Consider the following 23,449-nt stretch of genomic DNA (forward strand, 5'->3'; position numbering starts at 1 on the left):
TAATTAGAGATAAAGAAGAGAATCAGGTTTTGGTTATATAACATTTGGGATACCTATGGTACGTCCAAATGGAGATGACCATGAGATTATTGGGTGTAAAAGTCAAAACTCAGTAAACAAGTCAGGGTTGGAGATATGAATTTGACAGCCACTGACATATAGTGATATTTAACGCCATGGAGTTTTATGAAGTCACTTGGAGGTGGGGGTTGTAGAAAGAGAAGAAAAAAAGGCAGAGAATGGACAACTCTGGGGTGCTCAACATTTAGAAATCAGAGGAGGTGAGGATGGGGTGACTGAGGAGTGGCAATGAAGAAGGAAGGAAACAGTGGATTGTGTGCCCACACAAAGAAGCCAAGGGAGGAGAATCCCTCACAGAGGACTTGAGCAACTGTGAAATAGTGCTCAGTGTGACCAAGATGAGACAGATAATTGTCTGTGATTTGGACCTTCATAGGTCATTGGCAACCGTGAGAATAAAAAAGTAATTTAACAATCACATAATGTTTTGGGTTTCTCCTTGTCAGTTTTCATTACTGCATATCTTTTCAAGCCCTTTTGTCATATTCACTCTTTGAAATTAGGTTCGTCAAGAAAAGAGAGCTTTTATTGTTTCTAATTGTATTCCCTTGAGCACATAATACAATGTTATGCCCACCTCTGAACAAATCTTATTTAATAAATTCTTCTGTTGTTTCATTAAACCCAGACAGAGAAAATGAGAAATTTTGTTGAGAAATTGGTCTTCAATTTATAATTGTAATACATAGTTTAGTGGCCATGAAAACACTGCCATTTATTTTGAAGGACTGCCTCATCAACACTTACAATAAATCCTACGTTTGATAGTACTCTATGCTGAGAGACGGTTACTGTTAAATTTACTTTTGGTCCTTAGACTGCAATACTTTAAAAGCCTATTGTTAAGACTGATAATTTGTTCTTATATTTTTGTCTTGAATATTGAAGCCATATTTTTGTATAGCACTTTTCTGAATAAATCTATAAAAATACTTCATAAATATGTTAAATATAGCAAACTGATGAGATCCCATTGTAGTTGAGTAGCTTATTAAGGATGTAAGTATATCTCATAGCATTTTAAACCTTTGCTTTTTCAAATCAAGACAAGGATTGTGTTTTGCTGAGCTCTTTTATTGTCAACTTTTTATCCATTTTAAGGATATTATATTTACAGTAATGGAGTAATGATTACAATGGGCACATGATTTTGGAGTGTCCCTGTAAATCAAAATGATAAAAGACCAATCAGCAATAAAAGTAGGACACTAATTGAATTGTGTGTTAAAGGGAAGTTGTGATTTTTCAAAATATATTATTGAATAATGCAAATTTTGCCTTAGTTTTCATTATTAATATTGAGTATAATATTGACATAATTTTAATAAAGCAATGATTTATACGAGCAATAACTTAGTAGCTTGTTATTTTTAAGCTTGAATAATGAATTTTTGCCCTGATGTGGGAGAGTTTTCCTATTATAAATTATCTTTCCAGTATAACCTCCTCTCCACCCACCCTTATGTGAAATTTGCTATTGTTTACTGTTAAGGGTAAAAGCCTCTGAAGAGTAGACACTAATAGTCAAACAAGGCCACTGGTGAAGAAAAGCGTATGTGAAAATCTATTTGATAGGAAAACTGGCTCAGACATTCCTGTTTAAAAGGGGTGAGGAGGCTTCAATGGCAGTTAATGTGATTTTTAAATATTTAAATATTTTTTAAAACGTATTTTAAGTATAGTTGTTATTGAACGTTAATATTACTTTTTTCTATTTATTTTGTATTATTAGAATTTCTTATATTTAGATTATAATACACATTTGATTATTTTCACCATACTTTTAACTTTGGGTGACAATTTTGTTAATACTTCAAAGTCTCTGACCAAAAAAAATAGTATTAGGAGAGTTGTGAGTAGGTAATGGTATTTTCAAAAGTTTGCTGGTGACTAGAAGGTCAAATAAGTTAAAGTCTTAAAGCTACTTAGGAATCAGGTCAAATCCAGGCTTCCACCTGGTATTCTTTTCACTAGACTGGACTATGTAGTAAGCAAGCTAGATAAACACATTCATAAATTTGATGTGTCTGGATCACAATTGGGAACTAACATATAATTGATCCTACAGGCTCTTCTTATCTAAATTCTACTTTTCTTTCAAGACCTGAGTCTCTTGTCTCTTGTCTGGAAGCATGCCTTGATCCTGCTCCGCACCCCACACAGCTGGGCTCGGCTGTTTTTGTTGACCTAAATTTTCAAAGTTACCATCTGTTTGATGACCCTTCTTTTTCCTTTTGCATTTGTTATTTAATTACACATAGCATCTTCTCAGGTGTATTGCTCATTCATTGTGGAAGGATCTTGATCTTATTAACATTGCTTTCCATTTTTCAGTAACAAAAGTCACAAATACGTTATTAAATTGTGTAACAACTGGGGATACTGGGATGTTTTTCCTAGAAGTCTTGTGTAAATGGCTGGCTGTGGTAGCTGATGCCTGTAATCTCAGCACTTTGAGAAGCTGAAGTAAGAGGATTGCTTGAGCTCAGGAGTTCAAGACCAGCCTGTTCAACATGGCAAAACCCCATCTCTAGTAAAAATACAAAAATTAGCTGGGCACGTGCCTGCAGTCCCAGGAGGCTGAGACATGAGAATTGCTTGAACCTGGGAGGTAGAGGCTGCATCGAGCTGAGATCTGCCACTGCACTCAGGTCTGGGCAACAGAGCCAGCCCCTGTCTCAAAGAAAAGTTCCGTCTGAATGGTTTTTCAACTAGTGCTTTGTCCTACGTTCCCTGTCTTAAAAGAAATTGCCTTATGTATAGTGATTAGAGATGGATTTTCATCACAGACTCAGACTACCTAAGGAAGTAAAACCGTCACACACATAGACATCACAACTGTGAGTCAGAGTTCATTGCAGTGTGCAGTAGACAGGGAATACTTCCCCAGAATTGCCAAGTTCTCAGTTATCCCTTGCTAATAAAACCAGGGTGTATTTTTCGTTCGTCTTATAAAAAATAAAACATAATCAGTTATTTTTTTTTTTAAATCCCAGACAAGTAATCTGGGATAAAAGCTCATTTTATTTTGTAGTGGTAAGGACTCTTTTCCTTCCCAGTCTTAGGCTTAGATAGTACATCTTCTGTGGAAAGTAGTCATTGAATTCACTCTTTGAGCAAATATCAGTGCCTACTATGCGGCAGGCATGGTCCCAGAGATTCTGTGCATTTGTAAATGTGTGGACAAGGTGGTGGAGACAAGGCCCTACTCTCATGGAATTCATTACCCTTTAATGGAAGGAGACATGATTAAGTATGTTGCTCATTAACCCTGTGGCCAAAAGTAAAGCAGAGAGAGAGATGAGGGTGTTAAGGTCAGGAGCAGACTCTGTAGAGGGCCTTGCATTCTAGATGTGCTCAAGGAAAAGGCAAGAGTCCTGAGATTGGATGCAGTGAGCCTAGGGAGAGAGTCTTAGGTAAGAGACTGGAGAGGCTGGAGGTAAGGGAGGAAGGAAGGACCTGTTACAGATGGTCCCCTGCTTGTGATGGTTGGATGTATGATTTTTCAACTTTACCGTGGGTTTATCAAAATGTAACCTTATCATAAATTGAGGGACATCTGGATTTATGATGGTTGAATTATGATTTTCTGATTCTATGATTGGTTTATTAGGGGTATTTGGTATATTTTTGACTTATATTTTCAATTTCAGTTGGATTTATCAGGTTGTAACCCCATTGTAAGTAGAGGGACATTCGTATCGCACTCTAGATCTTTTTCTGGTTGAAGCAGGAAATCTTTGGAGAATGTGGGAGGTGAGGCAGTGATCTGACTTGTGTTTTATTTCATTATTTTATTTACCTATTTATCAACACATTCAGAGAAACTTGTGTGATAATGAACTGTAGAAATGATCCCTGAAAGTTTAGTCTTCTAACTTGTATTTTAAGAAGATCACTCTGGTTCCTATGTTGAGACTAGATTACGAAGTGACAAGGTTGGGAGCAGGGATGTCAGTTGGCAGCTTGAGCAGAGGTGTTTGGTGATCCATGTTGCTGGTGGATTCTGGGTCTGTTTATGGTAAAAACCTGGTGGAATTTGTAGGTGGATTGGATATATGTTTGTGAGAACCAAGATTTTTGACCTGGACAAATGAAAGAAATGTGATCGGCTGAGATGGACATACCTGGAGAGTCATTTTAAAATTCATTTTTGTTGCTAATACCAAAGGGACTTTTTCTTTCGTTGAACTTTCTGACTAGTTTTTGCTGATGTTTATGTAGGCTAATGACACTTTAGGATATGAACTTTGTAGCAACCCACCTTACTGAATTATCTTACTTACAAAATGTTTTAGCTGATTCACTGAATTCTCATCTCTGACTTCTCTGTGCAAGTTTATCAAACCATTGAGTTCCAAAAAGTACCATTTTCTTTTATGGCTGTATTCACTTTCCTCTGCCTGAAATATCAGTTATTTCTTGCCTTTGCTATGTATTTCTACACATTCCTCAAAGCCCAGCTCATGTTTCTCATCTGTAAAACATTTCTGGATTCCTAGGAAAGTTACACTTTATTCCTGTGACCCAAAGCTGCAGTATCTGCATACCTGCGTTAGAGCAGTCATCAAATTTGATGGTATTTTGCCTGCTTGTCAATCCTTTGGGGCTATGAACCCTCAGGAATAGGAATTGAGTCTTGCTCATCTTTACTTTTCCAAAATAAATACTTGTTATACATGAGTGGTCAATTTCTGAAGATTTAAAAATTGAAATTTGACATTGGGGGGCATTTTTTTTTACACAGTTTTATTAGCTTTTATTCATTATAGTAGTTTTTAAAATGTAGTTTTGTTGCTCTTGTAAAATTAGTCTTTTCTGAAGTACAATGTATTTCTATTATTATACCACTAACAGTCAAGGGCTTGTTATTTTAGTAAATGAATTTACAGTGTACAATGAAGCAAGGAATCTTGCTTCTGTCTTTTCATGATGAGTCATATGTTAAAGGAGTTGGAGTTATGAGACCTTTAATTTTGAAAATACCAAATGAGTGGATGTTACATATTAACTTATAAAGAAGCCTTTTGATCTTGTTTGCTTCCTATGTTTGCCTAGCAAATAAAAATAGAAGGAATTTAAATCTATATTTTTCTGAGTGGAAAGGAGTAGTATTCATTCTTCTAAAACCAATTAGCCTTTTATAAAAGTAATATTTTTTTAAAATTTATTTGACAGTGCTTTAAATAAAAACATAAATTTGTCATTACTTATAGTTTATTTTCACATTTTATTTTTTTCAACCCATGAAATCATTGGATTGGCCTATGTAAGTCTCCTATTTCTGATGTTAGGTAAGAGGTTGTCTTGGTGATGCAAAAATATTTATTAGAAAATTATTTGTAATGTTTTTCATTGAAGTAGACATTTATCAAACAACCCATCGTAGTTTATTGGTAGGTATAGTGGGAAATACAGCCATCCACAGCATGCTTCTTTCTTGCTTGCTTTCTTTGAGATAGGGTCTCATCATGTTGCCCAGGCTGGACTCAAACTCCTGGACTCAGTGGATCCTCCCACCTCAATCTGCTGAGTAGCCAGGATCTCAGCTGTGTGCCACCACACCTGGCTAGCATGATGCTTCTTTTTTTGCAGGGAGTTATAAATGTACGTAGAGAGATGAAACTGGTGCCCAGAAAAAAAAATATTTTAAAAGTTACATCTATGGAATTGGTTGTATGTGATTTATCAGTTCAAAGAAGGAAGAAATTTTGTGGAAGGGATAGTTTGGGGCAAGTAGGGTGGATTTAGCTAACCTTTGAAGGATAAGGTAGGGTTTTTCTGAATAGAGAGGCAGAACATACTAGATCACAAACAAACAAGGTGAAAGGCCCAAAGGTAAGAGTTATTATGAAATGAGAGAATGAAATACTGATCTCTATCCTGAAACAGTAAGGATTTTTGTGATTTATCTCATCAAAGAAATTAAATTATCCTCTTGGCTTGCTATAATGAACACACAGTAAATATAAAATTTATTTATCATGTTTCTTTTTATTTCCCGGAAACGTAGGCATTGTATTCAAAACAAAATGCTGACTGGAAAAGGAAAAAATTCCTAATTCCGCCATCCAACACTAACATTTGACATTTTTGAACATTTTTTCTAGATGTGAAAAACAGATACATATACATTTTGGAGTTTATAAAATTAGATCATATTAAAAGTTTACTTTAAAAATAAAATATATTTTGTGTTTTCTTTATATTTTAGGAGAAAACCAAAAGCCAAGGCACCACTTCCTCCAGCTGAGACCAAATACGTTGATGTCTCTTCAGCTGCTGATTCTGTAGAATCCACCGCCTTCATCATGGAACAGAAAGAAAACATGATAGATAAAGACATTGAACTCTCAGTGGTTCTACCTGGGGATGTTATCAAATCTACTACTGTTCATGGCAGGTATGCTGGAGTGAATGAAATATCAGGACCTCCCTTTCTTATTCCACCATTGAAAGCCTCTGTGATAGACATCTTGATGTTTTTTATTTGACAAAACACTTCATTTATCACTCTGTTTAGTTACCTGTTAAAAAAAAGAGTGCTAAAATGGTGACAAATTTTTCTACCAATGTTTTAATATCAGTGCTATAAATTCCACAAGCCCAATTAAATGACTCTTGAAATTTGGAACCATTTCATATTTCATTAATTATTTAACACGTTTTTAAAAATAAGCCTTTCCTGGAAGAATGGCCATCGGTTACATTGATTTTGTAAACCAAACTAATGAGACAAGCCCAGTGACCCCTCTGAAATTCCCATCCTTTTTTTTTTCAAATTGTTCTTCCCACTTTAAGCTGCTCCTTTAAATTTGAGTTTACAGAAGTTACTAATTACTCTAAAAATGTAATACTTTCTTATTTATCAAAACAGTTAAATCTGTCTATAAATTAATTGGCAGGGTTTTTTTTACTTCATTGAATGATTTAATTAATTTATTTAAAATCTCGGTGAGTTAAGTAGAAAAGTAATATCAAACTTTATCCTAGCAAAAAGGAAAGATGTGATTTAGAAGACTGATGTATTTAAATACTTTTGTGAAAATTGGAAAAATGGAACAACGTCAAGTGTAATTTTCCATTTCACTTTGAAGTGGAAAGTTACATGAACTGTAGACTTGGTCTTGTTCTTTCACCTTCAACTGCCTATTTGTTATCAGGAATCCTGTTTTAGAAATTTAGGCTGTTTTGACCTTAGCAGAGTCTGTGTGTTCGTGTGTGTGTGTGTGTGTTGTGTATAAGGAAAAGCATATATTGGATATTACAGTCTTACAATCTGGTTTTGTCTAGAGAAACTTATTCAAGATAATTTTAAGATTTATCATGAAAATCATATGTAACTTTAAAGATTATTGAAAGTAGATGAAGACAAAATAGTTCAACTTTAGCAAATAATATAGTATTATTTAACTCTGATTAAATTTGAGGAAGTTGCATTTTGCCATTTATTTTGTATTGAAAGTCATTTTGGAGATCACACATTGAGCCCTATTTGTGAGATTGAAAAACCCGTGTCGGTGGTAGGCTCCTACCTGCAGCTGTGAATGACCTCTTTTGGATGAGGAAGACATCTTGAAAGTTAGAGACAGTGGCCATCATCATCAATTCTTGAAATATTACTCTGGTTTTAAAAGGATAATGGATCTGGCTGGGGGTAATAAAGGCAATTCCTTTTTTTTTTTTTTATTTTTCCTGAATTTGAAGTAAGTAAAAAAAAAAAAGTCAGCATTTTTTCTAGTTCTTTAGGGTTACAGGTGACACTGGCTTCATCACAAATACTCCTCAAAATTTCTTCTTGGGGATGTACCAGTCATCTATTTGTAGTGCCTTATTCTCTGTTTGCTATCAGTGAGTCTCTGGGTTCTTCAGCTTTTTTTTCTTTTTTAAACCTCAGTGACTTTAATACCAGAAGCATCGTTTTTCTCTTCGTCCTGTCACCCATCATCGTTATTTTAGACTTTTTCACATGCCACCTTGAGTTAATTTTTCTTCTGTTTCCTCAACTCTGGAAACAGAGATCCATGGTCAACTTCCCTGTTTCCACCAGAGAATGGTGGAATCTCATCACTTTAAAACTGTTCCATTTCTGAGATCTTAGGTTTCCTTATTTGAATGCAACCTTTTTAAACATCTAGTTTATCTACTTTAATTGAATTTGTTCTTCATCTGCCTCGAGTCTAATTTATGACTGTTCTGTAGGATGCTGCATTTTTCATGTCTAAATTTTCTTCATGTCTATTTTTTATTCATACCTGATAGATTCTGCATCAGTCATTTCTCCTACGTTTGTACCTACAAAGACCATAGATTTTTCCCATCCTCTTCCAGCGTGTTTGTCTCCTCAGTTCCCTAAATCTGAGTAATTTTCCATCAGTCAGCTTTGTGCTTTTGCACCGCCAACTGTTGAATTGCTGCGGTTTTCTTATCTATGAAAATGTATTATAGCTGAATTAATAGGATTAAATAAGATTCATATATTTTGCTATAATTAAATGAAATACTATCAGTGCTTGGTGCATATTGGCTTCCTCCATTTTTTTTTTTTTAATTTAACCCTGGGCTCTCTTCATTTACCTTGCACCCTCACATTAATCTAAAACACCTTTCTGTTTGTGGCACTACATTTAATAAAAGACTTCAGGATAGCAATTCAATACCAAATTAAAGAAATCCAAACTACCAAACCCGCAGGTTGGGATACCTTATTTGCTTCTCCAAAATTAAGTAGGCTTTGCCTTCGCCACCACTCTCCTTTGTATATCTTTTTTTTTTTTTTTTTTTTTTTTTGGACACTGAGTCTTGCTCTGTTGCCCAGGCTGGAGTGCAGTAGTGCAGTCTGGGCTCACTGCAACCTTCACCTCCTGGGTTCAAGCGATACTCCTGCCCCAGCATCCCAAGTAGCTGGGATTACAGGTATGCACCACCATCCCAAGCTAATCTTTGTATTTTTATTAGAGACGTGGTTTCCCCATGTTGGCCAGGGTGGTCTCAAACTCCTGACCTCAGGTGATCCACCCACCTCAGCCTCCCAAAGTGCTGAGATTACAGGCATGAGCCACTGCACCCAGCCCTCCTTTGTGTATACTAAGCTTCACCACATGACTCTTTGCTCTTCAACAAATACTCTCTTTCTTTTTACCTCCATACCTTTATGAACTACCCTCGCCCCATAACTCACTACCCTCATTTTCTCCAGTTAGTTTATATAGCTCAGGTGATGTATTTTATATAAAGGCTCCCTGATCTCCCCAGAATAGATGGTTAACTCTGGCTTCCAAGCTCTTCTGACACTTTATACCATATTTATTACATATTGTTCTACGCTGCAATGTATGTGTAGGTCTTCTTGAAGAAACCACAGAGCTGTGAGTATATCATTACTTTTCTTTATAATGCCTAGCACAGTTTCTTGCAATTTAGTAGGCATTTCATAAATTTATCAAAATGAATATTGTCTTCCTAAACCCTTCTGTGTAGACGGAGGTAGCAACATAATAGTGTGAGGAAGCACTTAGAATGAGTCCTAGTTGTTTGGCCAGAATCTTTTAAGTAAAGATATTTTCTCCAGGCATAGAGCGAGGAAGGAATGCCCCAAATTCTGATTGCTTTTTAAATTTTGTTTAGAGTTGAAGAGTTTCTCTGAGAGTAGAATTTATATCAGTGTTTTTTTTCTTTCTTTCTTTCTTTTTTTTAGACAGGGTTTCACTCGCCCAGGCTAGAGTGCAGTGGTAAGATCTGGGCTCACTGCAGCTTCTGCCTCCCAGGCTCAAGTAATCTTCCCACCTCAGCCTCCCAAGTAGCTGGGACCATAGGCGTGTGCTACCACACCCAGCTAACTCTAGTATCTTTTGTAGAGACGGGATTTCCCCATGTTACCCAGCCTGTATCTCAGTGATTTTACTACGGGGTTTCATTTAGGGACTTTGTTCTCATTAGTTTTATAATTCAGAAATGACTCATTGATACTGTGACTAATTTTCTATTTTAAGTGTTTGTGATTTAAAGTAGTTGTATGATTCTGAATATCTTAAAAGTGTGATTCTGTGGTATCTTAATGTGATCCAATATGTTTTAGAGTTTGAGTTGGGATATCTTAAAAGTATGACTTGGGATATCTTTATAGCGTGATTAGGGATGTCTTGAGTGTCACAGCTACTACAGTTCATTGTTTCACAAAACTGTTTAACAATAACAACAAAAGGAAATGTTCAAATAGAAAATTATGTTCTACCTCTGAAAAATGTTAATTACCTAATGAGAATACTGATAATAACAAAAATAAAATTTCTTCATGGCTTTGTTACTACAATAAAAAAAAATCTCAACAGAATAATACAAGAATTTGGTGGAGGACTAAGGAAACTAATTTTAAGTGTGTGAGGGTTTCTTAGATAAACAGAGTTCTATATGTAACTCTGCAAAGTCTTTAATGCAGTTTTTTGAGAGCATCCTTTCTGAATTTTATTTTTTGAATAGTATTATTTATTACGGCTTTACTGTGAAGAATAGTGCCAGTATTAGACTGAAATACAGATTTCAAAAACTTAAATGCCTCACTTCACTTTGCGGAAATACTTTTCCCACCCAAAATGTATTCTTGGGGAGTATTTTTGGAAAGTCCCCATCATACATGTCATGCAGAGGTGGGCTAAGGATGTTCTGTTTGGGCAATGTGAGTGCACAGTGGTATCTTCAGAAGAATGCACTTGTTTGTACATTGATTTTCAACAAAGAGCTTATTCAGATTAGGGAATACAGTGGGGTTGGAGGTGGTCATAGACTTTATGCTCAGGGAGAAACTTGTTATTCTGAGTTAGGTTGGTAGCCATCTGCCAGCTCAACTATTTTTGGTACCAGAACTTGTCAATGCCATCCCTTTAATGACCAAAAGTCACCATGTGTCTACTATCTTGCCTTTGTGAGCCTCTGCTTACATTGAAGGGGGCTGCCATGCTAACCTGAAAACTCTTGGGCATTTCTGCATATCCTGATATCATGGATGGCTGGATTGAAGGAAGGAGGAATTATTATTATTATTATTATTATTATTATTATTATTTGAGATAGAGTCTCTCTCTGTCACCAGGCTGGAGTGCAGTGATGCTCTCTTGGCTCATTGCAACCTCCAACTTTCTGGTTCAAGCGATTCTTCTGCCTCAGCCTCCTGAATAGCTAGAATTACAGGCATGCGCCACCACACCCAGCTAATTTTTTGTGTTTTTAGTAGAGATGGAGTTTCATCATGTTGTCCAGGATGGTCTCGATCTCCTGACCTCATGTTCCGCCTGCCTTTGCCTCTCAAAGTGCTGGGATTACAGGCGTGAGCCACTATGCCTGGCCTAAAATATTTTATTTACAAATAAGTTATAGTATATAAGATATAGTATATGTATATAAATGTGTGCATCTTTGTATAGACTTGTGTATACCAAATACAAAATCTCAAATGCTCCAAATTCCAAAACTTTTTGAGTGTGAATATGATGCTCAAAAGAAAAATTTATTGGAGCATTTTGAATTTTGGATTTCCAGATTAAGGATGCTCAACTTATGTAATTCAAATATTTCAAAATCTGAAAAAATATGAAATCTAAAACACTTCTTGCCTCAAGCATTTTGGATAAGGGATACTCAACCTGTTTCTGTGTATATGTGTATAATATATATACTTGATAAACTAGCAGTTCTTTGTCTTTCTAAAAATAAACATTAAAGGATACTACTGTTACAGAACAGGCTGGCTCTTCTCAGAAGATGCCATACTTCACAACAGCGTAAGCAGTGGCGTCTGCTAGTACTTGGGAAAAGTTAATTTTTAATGAAAATAGTCTTATAGACTAAACAGATATAGACATCACATAGAATAAGGAAATATGTGGGTACATTTGTATATGATTCTAGGTCCTCATCTTGTAGTCAAGTGTCTGCTTCATAAGTAATTATTCCTCATTTAATAGGTATTAGTTCATTTTACCTCTTCACTTTCTCTAGGCTATCCTTTTATTTTTATTTTTAAATTTTTATTTTTTTTTTTTTTGAGACAGAGCCTCACTCTGTCACCAGGCTGGAGTGCAGTGGCCCGATCTCAGCTCACTGCAACCTCCCACTCCTGGGTTCAAGCGACTCCCCTGAGTCAGCCTCCCAAGTAGCTGGGACTATAGGCATGCACCACCAAACTGGTTAATTTTTTGTATTTTTAATAGAGATAGGGTTTCACCATGTTGACCAGGATGGTCTCAATCTCCTGACCTCATGATCTGCCCACCTCAGCCTTTCAAAGTGCTGGGATTACAGGCGTGAGACACTGTGCCTGGATTCTCTGGGGTATACTTTTAAAGCAAAATGTTCAATTTGGGATATCTGGTAAGACTGACACGAATCTTTAACCTGTAGAGAGAGCATTCTATGGCCATGCTATCACACTTTCTTTCCTACAAGAGGGAAGAAGAAATAAGCACCACTTTATAGCAGAGGAGGATATTTCTTTTATGCCCCTACCACAAATAGGAATTTATTTTGATTTGAGCACACGTGAGATGCCATAAATGAAGACACAAAGAAAGCACAGAACTCCAAGCTAGAAGTCACAGCTAGAAGTTGGTTGGTTCTAGACTTGCTGTGTGATCTCAAGCAAGCCACCTCACCTCTCTGAGCTTTTCCCATAAAATAACCCAAAGACATGTTGCACATGATTTCCAGCCTGATTTGCCTGTTCCATAGCACCAGTTAAAAGCAGAGTTGAGCCTAAGCCCGCGGTTTTGACTAGCATAGGGTGGGTCCACTAAGGAACTCGGGAGCATTTTACATGGATTACAGCGCCACCTATTGGTAAAAAATAGACTATGAAAAATGACAAGTTGAATCAGTGTAGGGTTTTTGCTTTAAAAAATAGGAGTAACAGAACAGTATGGCTCTAGAAAATTTTCTAAAGTTCACATCACATTTATACTTATTGAGAAGTGTCTATTGATGACAAATGTATGATAAATATATGTATATAGCAGGCAAATTAATTTTTTTAAACTGCCAAAAATCTATAGTATGGTATAAACCATGTTTAATCTACAAGATGCTTAAATTTTGGTTTAGATCCTTATTCTGCTGTAGTTGCTTTAAAAAAGTTGGCATTTTAACTGTACAAGCATTTAAACATAACAGTACTACTTGAGTTTTTAATTGGTACTACTTGAGTTTTTAATCATCCTGTCATCTAGGTTCTGTCACTGCCCTCCGATGTCTCCCATGGCCCTAAGCCCAGGAGAATGTCAGCCTCTGTCACCTGCCTGCTCTCCTGTTTGGGAAAGGGGTGATAAAGCATTCACAAATGTCCTCAGAACATTGTTCCCGGCAGGGCAAACCTCTTCTCTTTCCTTTCCTGGCATCTACAGCTTATAATAATGACCCTTTTCAATTTTAGTTGTTTAACTTAATTTAATCTTTTAATTTTTCTAGAGGCAGGTTCTCACTCCATTGCTCAGGCTAAAGTACAGTGATGTGATCATAGCTCACTGCAGAACTCTTGGCTCAAGTGATTGTCCTGCCTTGGCCTCCCAAAGTGCTGGGATTACAGATGTGAACCACCATGCTCAGCCTTAATTTTAGTTTTTAAGTGTGACTACGAGTGCAATAATTAGATGTTCTAGAAAGTTAGAAAATACAGATAAGCCAAAAAATTGTAAATGCAATTTCACTAAATGGGCAGATTGCAACTTCTAACATTGTAGTGTCTAACCTTTTATTCATATGCATGTGCATATATGTACACACATCTATATATGCACTCTTCTTTTTTACAAGAATGTGGTATTATATTGAACATGCTATTTGTAACCTGCTTTTTTTCAGTTAATGATTTTCATCTTTCATGTCAATAAAATTTTATCTTATCCTTTGTCTATATTCAAATTACCCCAATTATAGTGAGATATATTTGTAGTATTTTTGCTTTCATAAGGGCCATGTTGGTTGTTTAGTAGGTGTGTTCTTAAATCAAAATTTTTATGATGGCAATTATTTATAACTAGCTCTGAGTGTAACACCCAAGATAAATGACCAGATAGAGTTCAAAGTGATGACTTTCTAAAAATTGTGGGTTTTTTTACATTTAGTAATATCTATTTTTAGTATGTTAAGAACTTATCAGCTTAGTAATCTGACCTATTACTAATTATCTTCAAATCTTAATTGTGTGTGTTACTTTCTTCAAAATATTTCTTACAGCATAATAAGCACTCTAAATTTTGAGACTGGGTCTGTTTGTTTTGTGTACGTGGTCTATTTCATTTCTTGCACACACACAGCACTGCTTCATTTTTTGAACTCATTACTGAACTATATGGGTTAGCATAAGATCGATAAACATTAGTAGCAATAGAGAATGTTGTAAAATTTCTGTACTATTACTGGTATGTATAATTGGGTTGGTGTGCATTTATAAGGTATAGATAATGAAATTAATCTGAGGAATTGTCATTTATTTCTGAAAGAAGTGAGAAATCTCATAGGGATTTCTTCATTTCAAAGAAGAGCTTTTAGAGTCTTAAAAAAAAAAGTCTCCCCTCCAGAAAATTATTATATTATCTTACAAGAGAAAAACATCTCTAAATAGTGTTAATGCAAAGCAGAGTCTGCTGACTAATAAAATAAACCATAATTCAGTGTGGTGTGATAATATAAAGGAGTGATGATAATATTCCTCCAATCCTTTTCCACTTTTAATAATTTGCCTCAGGTTTCAGATGGACTGCTCACATGTACCTCTGCCTTGAAAAACAGGAAGACAGGCATCTTTTCTGTGGTGATCCTGTGGTCAAACCCATTAGCCAACTGCCTTCAGGTGCATCAGCTCAGGGATGATTATCCAACCAGAATTGTTATCTTTGGCAGAAGTAGTTTGGCATCCAGGTGGATAATTCTCAGCTACATTCAAGAGATGACTTCATTTCCTGTGGGTGCACTCTGTGACTAGTTAACCCCAGTGGCAGATCCACTGGATGCAGGACCCGCTTAAAAGTTAATGTCCTACTTTATAGTGTTATGGCTCCTTTATGGTAAAGCTAGACAGTCAGTAATTCTCAACCTCAAAACCTTCTGGTCAGGGTCAGCTCTTCTGTGTTACAGTGTTGAATGCTGTAATACTTAAAGCATTCAAACTAGTCTGAGGCTGTTTTTGGAAAAGATCTTAACCTCTTTTAATGCTTATGTCTCACCTTTGTGTAAAGATGGCCTGGCTTAGGCAAAACAAGCTTGTTAATTATAAAAAAAAAATAGAGCTCTCACCACGTTGTTGTTTTTTTTTTTTTCTAAAGCATATGTATCTCCTTTCAACAAGAGCGCTCTCGTGTTTCAGTTGTATTGTTCTGCTTTGCATTTGAGCTCATTGACTTTCAAGCAGAATTAATCACTGTTTCCTCTAAATTCCTCATTTGACAACAGTGACCTAACTAGGTGCCTAAAGATTACTAAGTTGTGGTCCTGCTAGAGGGGAGCTCACATCCAGGTACACAGAACCCAGATAACTTCTTGAGGTCACTCTGCTGCTCCAGATCTAAAGAAGATTGGCCTGAACCGCTGTTCTACCTCCTGTGCAAAGTTCAATCCCCTTTAAAATCTTATTGTAAACTCCCAAGAGTTTTATGTTCTTGGGGCCACCTCTGGCTCTGACTTTATATCTTAACCACCTCTGGATTCCTATTTTTCAGTTTCTACTTTTGGAATGTCCTGCCTTTTCTTTATTTGATGCCTCCCAAGGCTACCAGAACCTCGGTGATGGCTTGTGAGTTACAGTAAGCACTCACATAGCAACCCATTGAAATTTGCATTTTAGGCCTCCGATTGGGTGCTTTCAGCAACCCTGCCACTTTGTAATGTTCCTGCAATCCTGGCATCTTTCCACTGGCTAGCTCCTCTTTCTATCTCTGTCTCCTTTCTGCATTGGCTTCAATCCCATCAGCTCCCTACGAAATATATCCAGAATCCGACTAGTCCAGGCCACTACCATCTCCCACCTACATTTTTGCAATAACCTTGTAGCTGCTCCCCCAGGCTATTTTCAATACAAAACCCAGACTGAAATCCTTTTAAAAAGCAGAATAGATCACATCACTCCTCAGAACTCTTTGGAGACTTTCTGTCTCAGTAAAATCTCAGGTCTTCACTTGAAAGGCCTTTAAATACTACAAGATTAACACTCTGATTTCATGCTTATTGTTTCCACCTTCGAGCACATTCCTGCCTCAGGGTTTTTGTACTCGGCAAAGCTATCTTTCCCCAGATACCCCAGTCCCTTCAAGGTCTATTCTGATGTCATTTATCAATTAGGACATCTCTAACTTCTTTCCTTAATTTTTTTTTATGAGAGCATGTATCACTATCTGATATTTTTTATGTTTTACTTGTTTCTTAATTCTCTTCTCTCTATATCAGCATTTCATAAACTTGATAAACTACAGGATGATCAGAATAGGCCAGAGTGCCTGTCAAAGCACAGATTGCTGTTCCTCATTCCCAGAGTTTCTGATTAACGATCTGGGCTGGGGCTTGACAGTCTGCATTTCTAACAAGTTCTCAGCAGATGCTGATGCTGCTGGTCTATGTATCACACCTTGAGCACCAGTGTATGTAGAATGACTCTGTCCAGTATGGTAGCCATTCACCATATGTGTCTACTTATGTTGAATTTAAATTAAGTTGAATACCTTAAAAATTCGGTTTGGGGGTCCACTAGCTCAGTAGCCACTGTGTTAGACAGTTCAGATATAGAACATTTCTCTCAATGCAGAAAAATCCTTTGGGCATATTGCTGTAAAACACAGACTACATAAAGATCCACCTGGAGCTTACTTCAGTGTAAGAAATCAGGTTAGATACACAACTTTTCTTTTTCATCCGACAGTCAGTTTTCCCAATACCACTTTTTGAAAATTTAGTTGTTTCCCAGAAAAAATTCATATGCAGTGTTAAATTCCCATATGTAATTATGTCTATTGCACAACTTTCTGGCCTGTTGCATTTATCTGTCTGAGAATAGGAATATTTTCAAGACAAAATTGGCTTCTGTAATTTTTGAATAAAACATTGAACCTGGAATTATAGAATGAGAGAATAAAATCATAAAGAAATTCTGTGGTTTTCAGCTGCCTTTCAAAGAGGCATTTTTAGTAGAAAACACATAGGCAGTGTTGAGTTCAAAGGTCATGATATAGTCTGCAACTTTTTTCACATGAAATCTGATATGGTGTGTAAAGTTTCTAGAAAATAAAATGACTGAGGGAATAGGCCATATATTAATATTCTTGAGCAATTATCACCCCATCTATTAGATTAGAAAATGTATCACAGATAGAAATACCAACATTTCTACACAAAGTATCAAATGGTTCTAAGTTTTTGAAAAAATTGAAAATGTACATTTTCTTAAATGTTCATGTGTTTATACATAAGGGATGAAAATTATGGCACAAAAATAGGGATAAAAACAAAACAAAACTTCGTAACTTTTTGTCTTGTTAACTTATTGTGTATTTCTGGCAGAGATTCCAAAATCTGTATAAGAAGTAAAAGACGTTGGAAGAATAAGCTTTAATGTTTTTACATTTGTTACTTGATACATTTGTATAAGGAGAGAAAGCAACACGGTGTGCATGTGTCATCATTTGCTCATAGACAACAGCAGACGGCTACCCATTCAGTTGGCAATGAAACTTCTCTCCTCCTCCAGCCACTGTATTTATAATTATATTTAACTAGACATTACCTAATCTTTCTTAACTTTATTTACTATCAAAGAAGGTACTATTTCCAAGTCTGGAATTGGTATGTGGCATCCACTTGCTTTTGTAGAGTATCGTATTACCAAAAAATCAGCTTCCACGAGACCGTTTTGCTAGTCTCTCTCTGGATGAAATTTAAAATGTACTGTTAAAAGGCAACACATGGGCAATATAGATACATGTATGGCTATAGCCTATGGCTCAAAGGAAGGATGTAAAACTCTTAAATATTATGCAACCATCTAATAAAGATACAGGGAATGTATTTTGAGAACTGAAATGTATTCATTGGAATTTTTTTTTAATTTTTTTTCATTGAGTGACTTAGAGCCTTTGATTTATTTTTCTAAATATATACACAAATAATGGGGTGCTACTTGTATGTGAGGGGGGATAAGGGAGGCGTGAGGGACCATTGAGAAACATACTCCTTATCTCGTAGAGATTGGACTGACCTAGGAGTAGGCAGCGACCACGGAAAGTGAGTAGAAATTGGGGCTGAACACAGGATGATCTGAAATCTATGTAATGTGTTGTTTGACTTCAAGACCATACAACGTCAGACAACAAATCCTTCCCCACCTCTGCAGGAGACTTCTTGTCTGGAAGAACTGCATCAGAGAGGCTGCAGGCCTCGGAACTCACTGGGGGTGAGGTGCAATATGAAAACAGGTGCACTAAAGTAAAAGTAGCATACTACCGAGGCGGGTGGATCACAAGGTCATGAGATCGAGACCATCCTGGTCAACATGGTGAAACCCCGCCTCTACTAAAAATACAAAAAATTAGCTGGGCATGGTGGCGCGTGCCTGTAATCCCAGCTACTCAGGAGGCTGAGGCAGGAGAATTGCCTGAACCCAGGAGGCGGAGGTTGCAGTGAGCCGAGATCGCGCCATTGCACTCCAGCCTGGGTAACAAGAGCGAAACTCTGTCTCAAAAAAAAAAAAAGTAGCATACTGAATGGTGGGATTTTTAGCCCCATTTCACTGTCAAGTTCCTGAAAGCCAGTAGCCAGGTTTATATCTCTAGTCAATAAATTGAAGAATCACTTTTTACTAATATATGCATTTCCCTTTCGAGGTGGGATACAGATGGCGGACTACCCAATTACCCTAAAGTGAATCCCATGAACCTAACCTCCATCCATAAAAATAGGATTTTCACACTGTGGTTTAGTGCCTTATTCTTAAGTGTGAACTAGCAGCTTAGGATCGCATGACATTTGGGGAAAGCACATGATACCAAATATTTTTTAGTTTGCTTTCCTTGAGAGCTGACAGTATTAAGAAAGACTCAGAGACTATGTTGTTCTGTTAATGATATGAATGAAAATATGTCTGTATCACAATGAGAATCTATGGAAAGGGAAGCAAAAAATTGGTAAGTATCCCTGAATCCCAAGTTGGGTATGAAAGTTTCTGTAGAAATAAGTACTGTATCACTAATAGTATTTCACATTCATTCATTATTTGAAATTATCTCATGCATTTAGTTTATTTTATTTTCTAGCATAAGAGCTGGTAAACTTTTTCTGTCATGGGCCAGGGAGTAAAAATAGTAGGCTTTGTGGGCTATGGCTACATAGTACGTGGGGTCACCCTACTCCATTCTGCTGTTGTAACTAACACAAAAGCAGCCTCAGACCTTACGTAAAAAACGGGCATGGCTATTTTCCAATACAACTTTATTTACAATAACAGACTGTGGGCCCACTTTGACCTGCACGTTGTTGTTTGCTGACACTTGGTTGAGTCCATCTGGTAGAGTATTAGATCTATGAGAACAGACATACATACACTGGAGTACTGTGATTCCAGTGCCTACAGGATATTCCTAATCTTGAATGATTAAAGAACTTGTCCTACACCCTTTAGGATTTTGTGGACTTCCTGTGTAGATATTTAAGTCTGTTTTCTAAAGCCAAAGAGGTAGTGGTTGTTGTTCCAAATGCTTCATTCTTATTAGAATTATTACAACAATTCACAAGCTAAAGACTGCCAATAAAACAATGTGTTGTGAAGGACTGCTCTTGGGTAAGGAAAGGACTCCTCTTCCTGAAATTTATAATGAGGAAACAATTTGATAAAAACGTAAAAGTAGTTGTTGAACTAGTACTAGGATACATGCTCTCTTGACTATCCCAGGACTTTTTAACTATTACAATTTTGTCTGTTTAAGTTTAAGTGTCTTGTAGTTCAGTTTTTTTTGTAGTTAGATTATTTTTGTTACTATTATTAAGACAGGGTCTTACTCTGTTGCCCTGGCTGGAGTGCAGTGGTGTGATCTCAGCTCACTGCAACCTCAACCTCCAGGGCTCAAGTTGTTCGCTGGCCTCTACCTCCTGAGCAGGTGGGACTACACACCAGGCTAATTGTTTTATTTTTTGTAGAGACAGGGTCTTGCCATGTTGCCCAGGCTGATCTCCAACTCCTGGGCTCAAGCAGTCCTCCTGCCTCAGCCTGTAGTTCAATTTTTTTTTTTTTTTGAGACGGAGTTTCGCTCTTGTTACCCAGGCTGGAGTGCAATGGCGCGATCTCGGCTCACCGCAACCTCCGCCTCCTGGGTTCAGGCAATTCTCCTGCCTCAGCCTCCTGAGTAACTGGGATTACAGGCACGCGCCACCATGCCCAGCTAATTTTTTGTATTTTTAGTAGAGACGGGGTTTCACCTTGTTGACCTGGATGGTCTCGATCTCTTGACCTCGTGATCCACCCGCCTCGGCCTCCCAAAGTGCTGGGATTACAGGCGTGAGCCACCGCGCCCGGCCCCTGTAGTTCAATTTTTAAGCTGCTTTCCCAAATACTAGTTTGTAGCCTTGTTTATCTATTGAAGAAAAGCATTCTAAGAAAATCCTCAAAACAATAACAGGTAATCAAATACTCTTGTTTTGCAGTAAACCTATGATGGACTTGTTGATATTCCTTTGTGCACAGTATCACTTAAATCCATCAAGTTACACAATTGATCTGTTGTCGGCTGAACAGAATCACATTAAATTTAAGCCAAACACACCAATCGGAATGTTGGAAGTAGAGAAGGTAATTTTAAAGCCAAAAATGTTGGATAAGAAAAAACCTACACCTATAATACCAGAGGTAAGAATTCCACTGTAGATTTTGATGTCTTATGGCTAAAATATGAAGTTGGTTTTTCAGTCATTATCAGCAGCTCATTATAAATGAAATAAAAATGGACTTTCCTGATCAAATGTGATGTGAATGTGGGTATTATGTTTTTCTAGGCCACTTTGTGTAAGATTCAGTTGGTTATTGAGCCTTGGATTAAATAGAATTTGGGCAATTTTTAGATTTAAGTGCTCTAAAATGATCACTATGATTGCATAAGAATGTAACAATTATAAATGATTTGTATTTAAGCTACTCTTTTTTTTTTTTTTTTTTTGAGATGGAGTCTTGCTCTGTCACCAGGCTGGAGTGCAGTGGTGCAATCTCGGCTCACTGCAACCTCTGCCTCCTGGGTTCAAGCGATTCTTCCGCCTCAGCCTCCCGAGTTGCTGGGACCACAGGCATGTGCCACCACGCCCGGCTAATTTTTGTATTTTTAGTAGAGGCGGGGTTTCACCATGTTGGCCAGGATGGTCTCAATCTGATCTCTTGACCTCCTGATCCGCCCACCTCAGCCTCCCAAAGTGCTGGGATTACAGCGGGAGCCACCGCGCCCGCCTAAGCTACGTTTTTTAAAAAGTATTTTATATGTAAAGGAAGATTTTAGAATCTTCATGAAAATTCATGTAAGAATTTCTTAAAATAATTTTTTGGCTTCTGTATACTTGGTAAGCAGCAGTTGTAACTTTCTAATATCTATTCGTGTGTGTTTGTGTGTGTGTGTGTGTGTGTGTGTGTGTGTGTGTATGTGTTTTGTTTTCCAACTCTTCATTGTGTTTGAATTTACTAACATCTGAACTCTTAATATGTGCTACACATTAACTCTATTTTCTCTAAAGTACAAATTTTATGCAAAAAAATTTACAACCATTCTAATATCATCAGTTCTTATTAAAATTGTTCTATTGATATAAGCAATAGGGTAGAATTTTATGGGTTTCAAGAAATACTCTTTCATTATGAACATTAACCATTTTCATGTCATACTGTATATGAAAGTTTGTCTATTAAATTGATACATGTGACTTAAATATACCTATTCTTGAATTTTCTTCATATTGTGAAGCTTTTTTCAAAGAAGTTGAGTTTTTGAAAATATTAAAACATTTGCTTTCTACAATATCATTGAATATTATTATTATATATTAGGATATTGAACTGCTTTCTGTCTAGGTATTTGTTTCTGTCTAGGTGTTTATTACATATCCATGCTATTTTTCTAGATGGAAATAGTTATATTTATGATATAGCATGGGATTATACAAAGGGTTTTAGTTTTATAAATAAATGTCTTTAAGGATCTGCAAAATGTAGATTTCACTTAGTATGTTCTCATGTCGCTGAGTTTCGTGCAGGCTTTAATTCAATTACATAAAATGATGGCATGCTTAAAATCTTCCCAATAACTTTAAATTATTAGTACTAGATATCTAATGAAGAGATTTTAATATTCTTTGCTAAAATATTAAAAGTAGCCAAAGTAGTAATAATAACTACAACAACAAAAGCTAACTACAACAGCTAATGTTCTCTTATTGATAAGTGACTGTGTGCCAGAAAGTCTGCTAAGCTTTTCATATGGATTATCTCATTTATCATGTTTCAAATGAAAACAAAAATTTTAGTGATGTAACCAAAATGCCTTTTTTTTTTTTTAATTTAGGCAGTAGACAACTTATTTGAAAGGTAAATATTCCTCAAAGGATAGGAAAAAAGGTGTATAATTTTGTACTATGTATATTTGCTAATTTTAAAGTAAATATTTTAAGGAACAAAGTGAAAACATGAGTTGTAATAGATATGAGGCTAGTTTGTTCTTTTGTCGTTTAAAATCTAATTAAAATATTACCACAGAGTGGTTGGATTATTTAATAAACCACTTTGTTTGTTTCTAAGAATTTGCTTTGGATTTAGGAGGTAACATTAATCAAAAAGAGAATTTCACACCAAAATAGGAAAGTACTGTTTATGTATGAATATGTAACTGTAGATTATCTCATTATTGTAGAATGTTTGTTTCAGTAAATTATGGCATAACTATTACCTTAATCTGTGTTTCAGAAAACTGTAAGAGTAGTGGTTAATTTTAAGAAAACACAGAAGACCATAGTGAGAGTGAGTCCACATGCATCACTTCAAGAACTTGCACCTATTATATGTAGCAAATGTGAGTTTGATCCATTGCATACTCTATTGTTGAAAGATTATCAATCGCAGGAGCCCCTCGACATGACAAAATCTCTTAATGACCTAGGACTAAGAGAATTATATGCAATGGATGTCAACAGAGGTAAGTAAGACTTTTAATTTGTTTATTAGTGGGATGTGTATATTTGTATATGTTTGTGCATTATGTTTGTATATAGGTCTTCTCAAGTTCATGATAGCAGTTAATGAGTCCTATAGATAGAAGTAATTACATGGCATTAGGAATAAGGAGACAAAATGTTAATAAATGTAAATTAAATA

At 36.3% G+C, this 23,449-nt stretch overlaps 1 protein-coding gene across 4 annotated transcripts in view; it reads left to right on the forward strand.

The window, feature by feature from the left end:
• Window positions 1-23,449, forward strand: part of COBLL1 (cordon-bleu WH2 repeat protein like 1) — a 91,667-nt gene that overhangs the window by 22,507 nt on the left and 45,711 nt on the right. For all 4 annotated transcript variants that reach the window (XM_021672511.2, XM_021672514.2, XM_021672515.2 and 1 more), the window contains 3 exons: window positions 6,296-6,484; window positions 20,749-20,950; window positions 23,042-23,270. In XM_021672511.2, coding sequence (XP_021528186.2) covers window positions 6,393-6,484; window positions 20,749-20,950; window positions 23,042-23,270 — 523 coding nt within the window. In that variant the 5' untranslated portion in view covers window positions 6,296-6,392. The remainder of the gene's footprint in view (window positions 1-6,295; window positions 6,485-20,748; window positions 20,951-23,041; window positions 23,271-23,449) is intronic.

This window comes from Aotus nancymaae, unplaced genomic scaffold, assembly GCF_030222135.1.
Source record: "Aotus nancymaae isolate 86718 unplaced genomic scaffold, 86718_ANA_hifiasm-v0.15.2.pri h1tg000029l, whole genome shotgun sequence".
Taxonomy (NCBI): Eukaryota; Metazoa; Chordata; class Mammalia; order Primates; family Aotidae; genus Aotus; species Aotus nancymaae.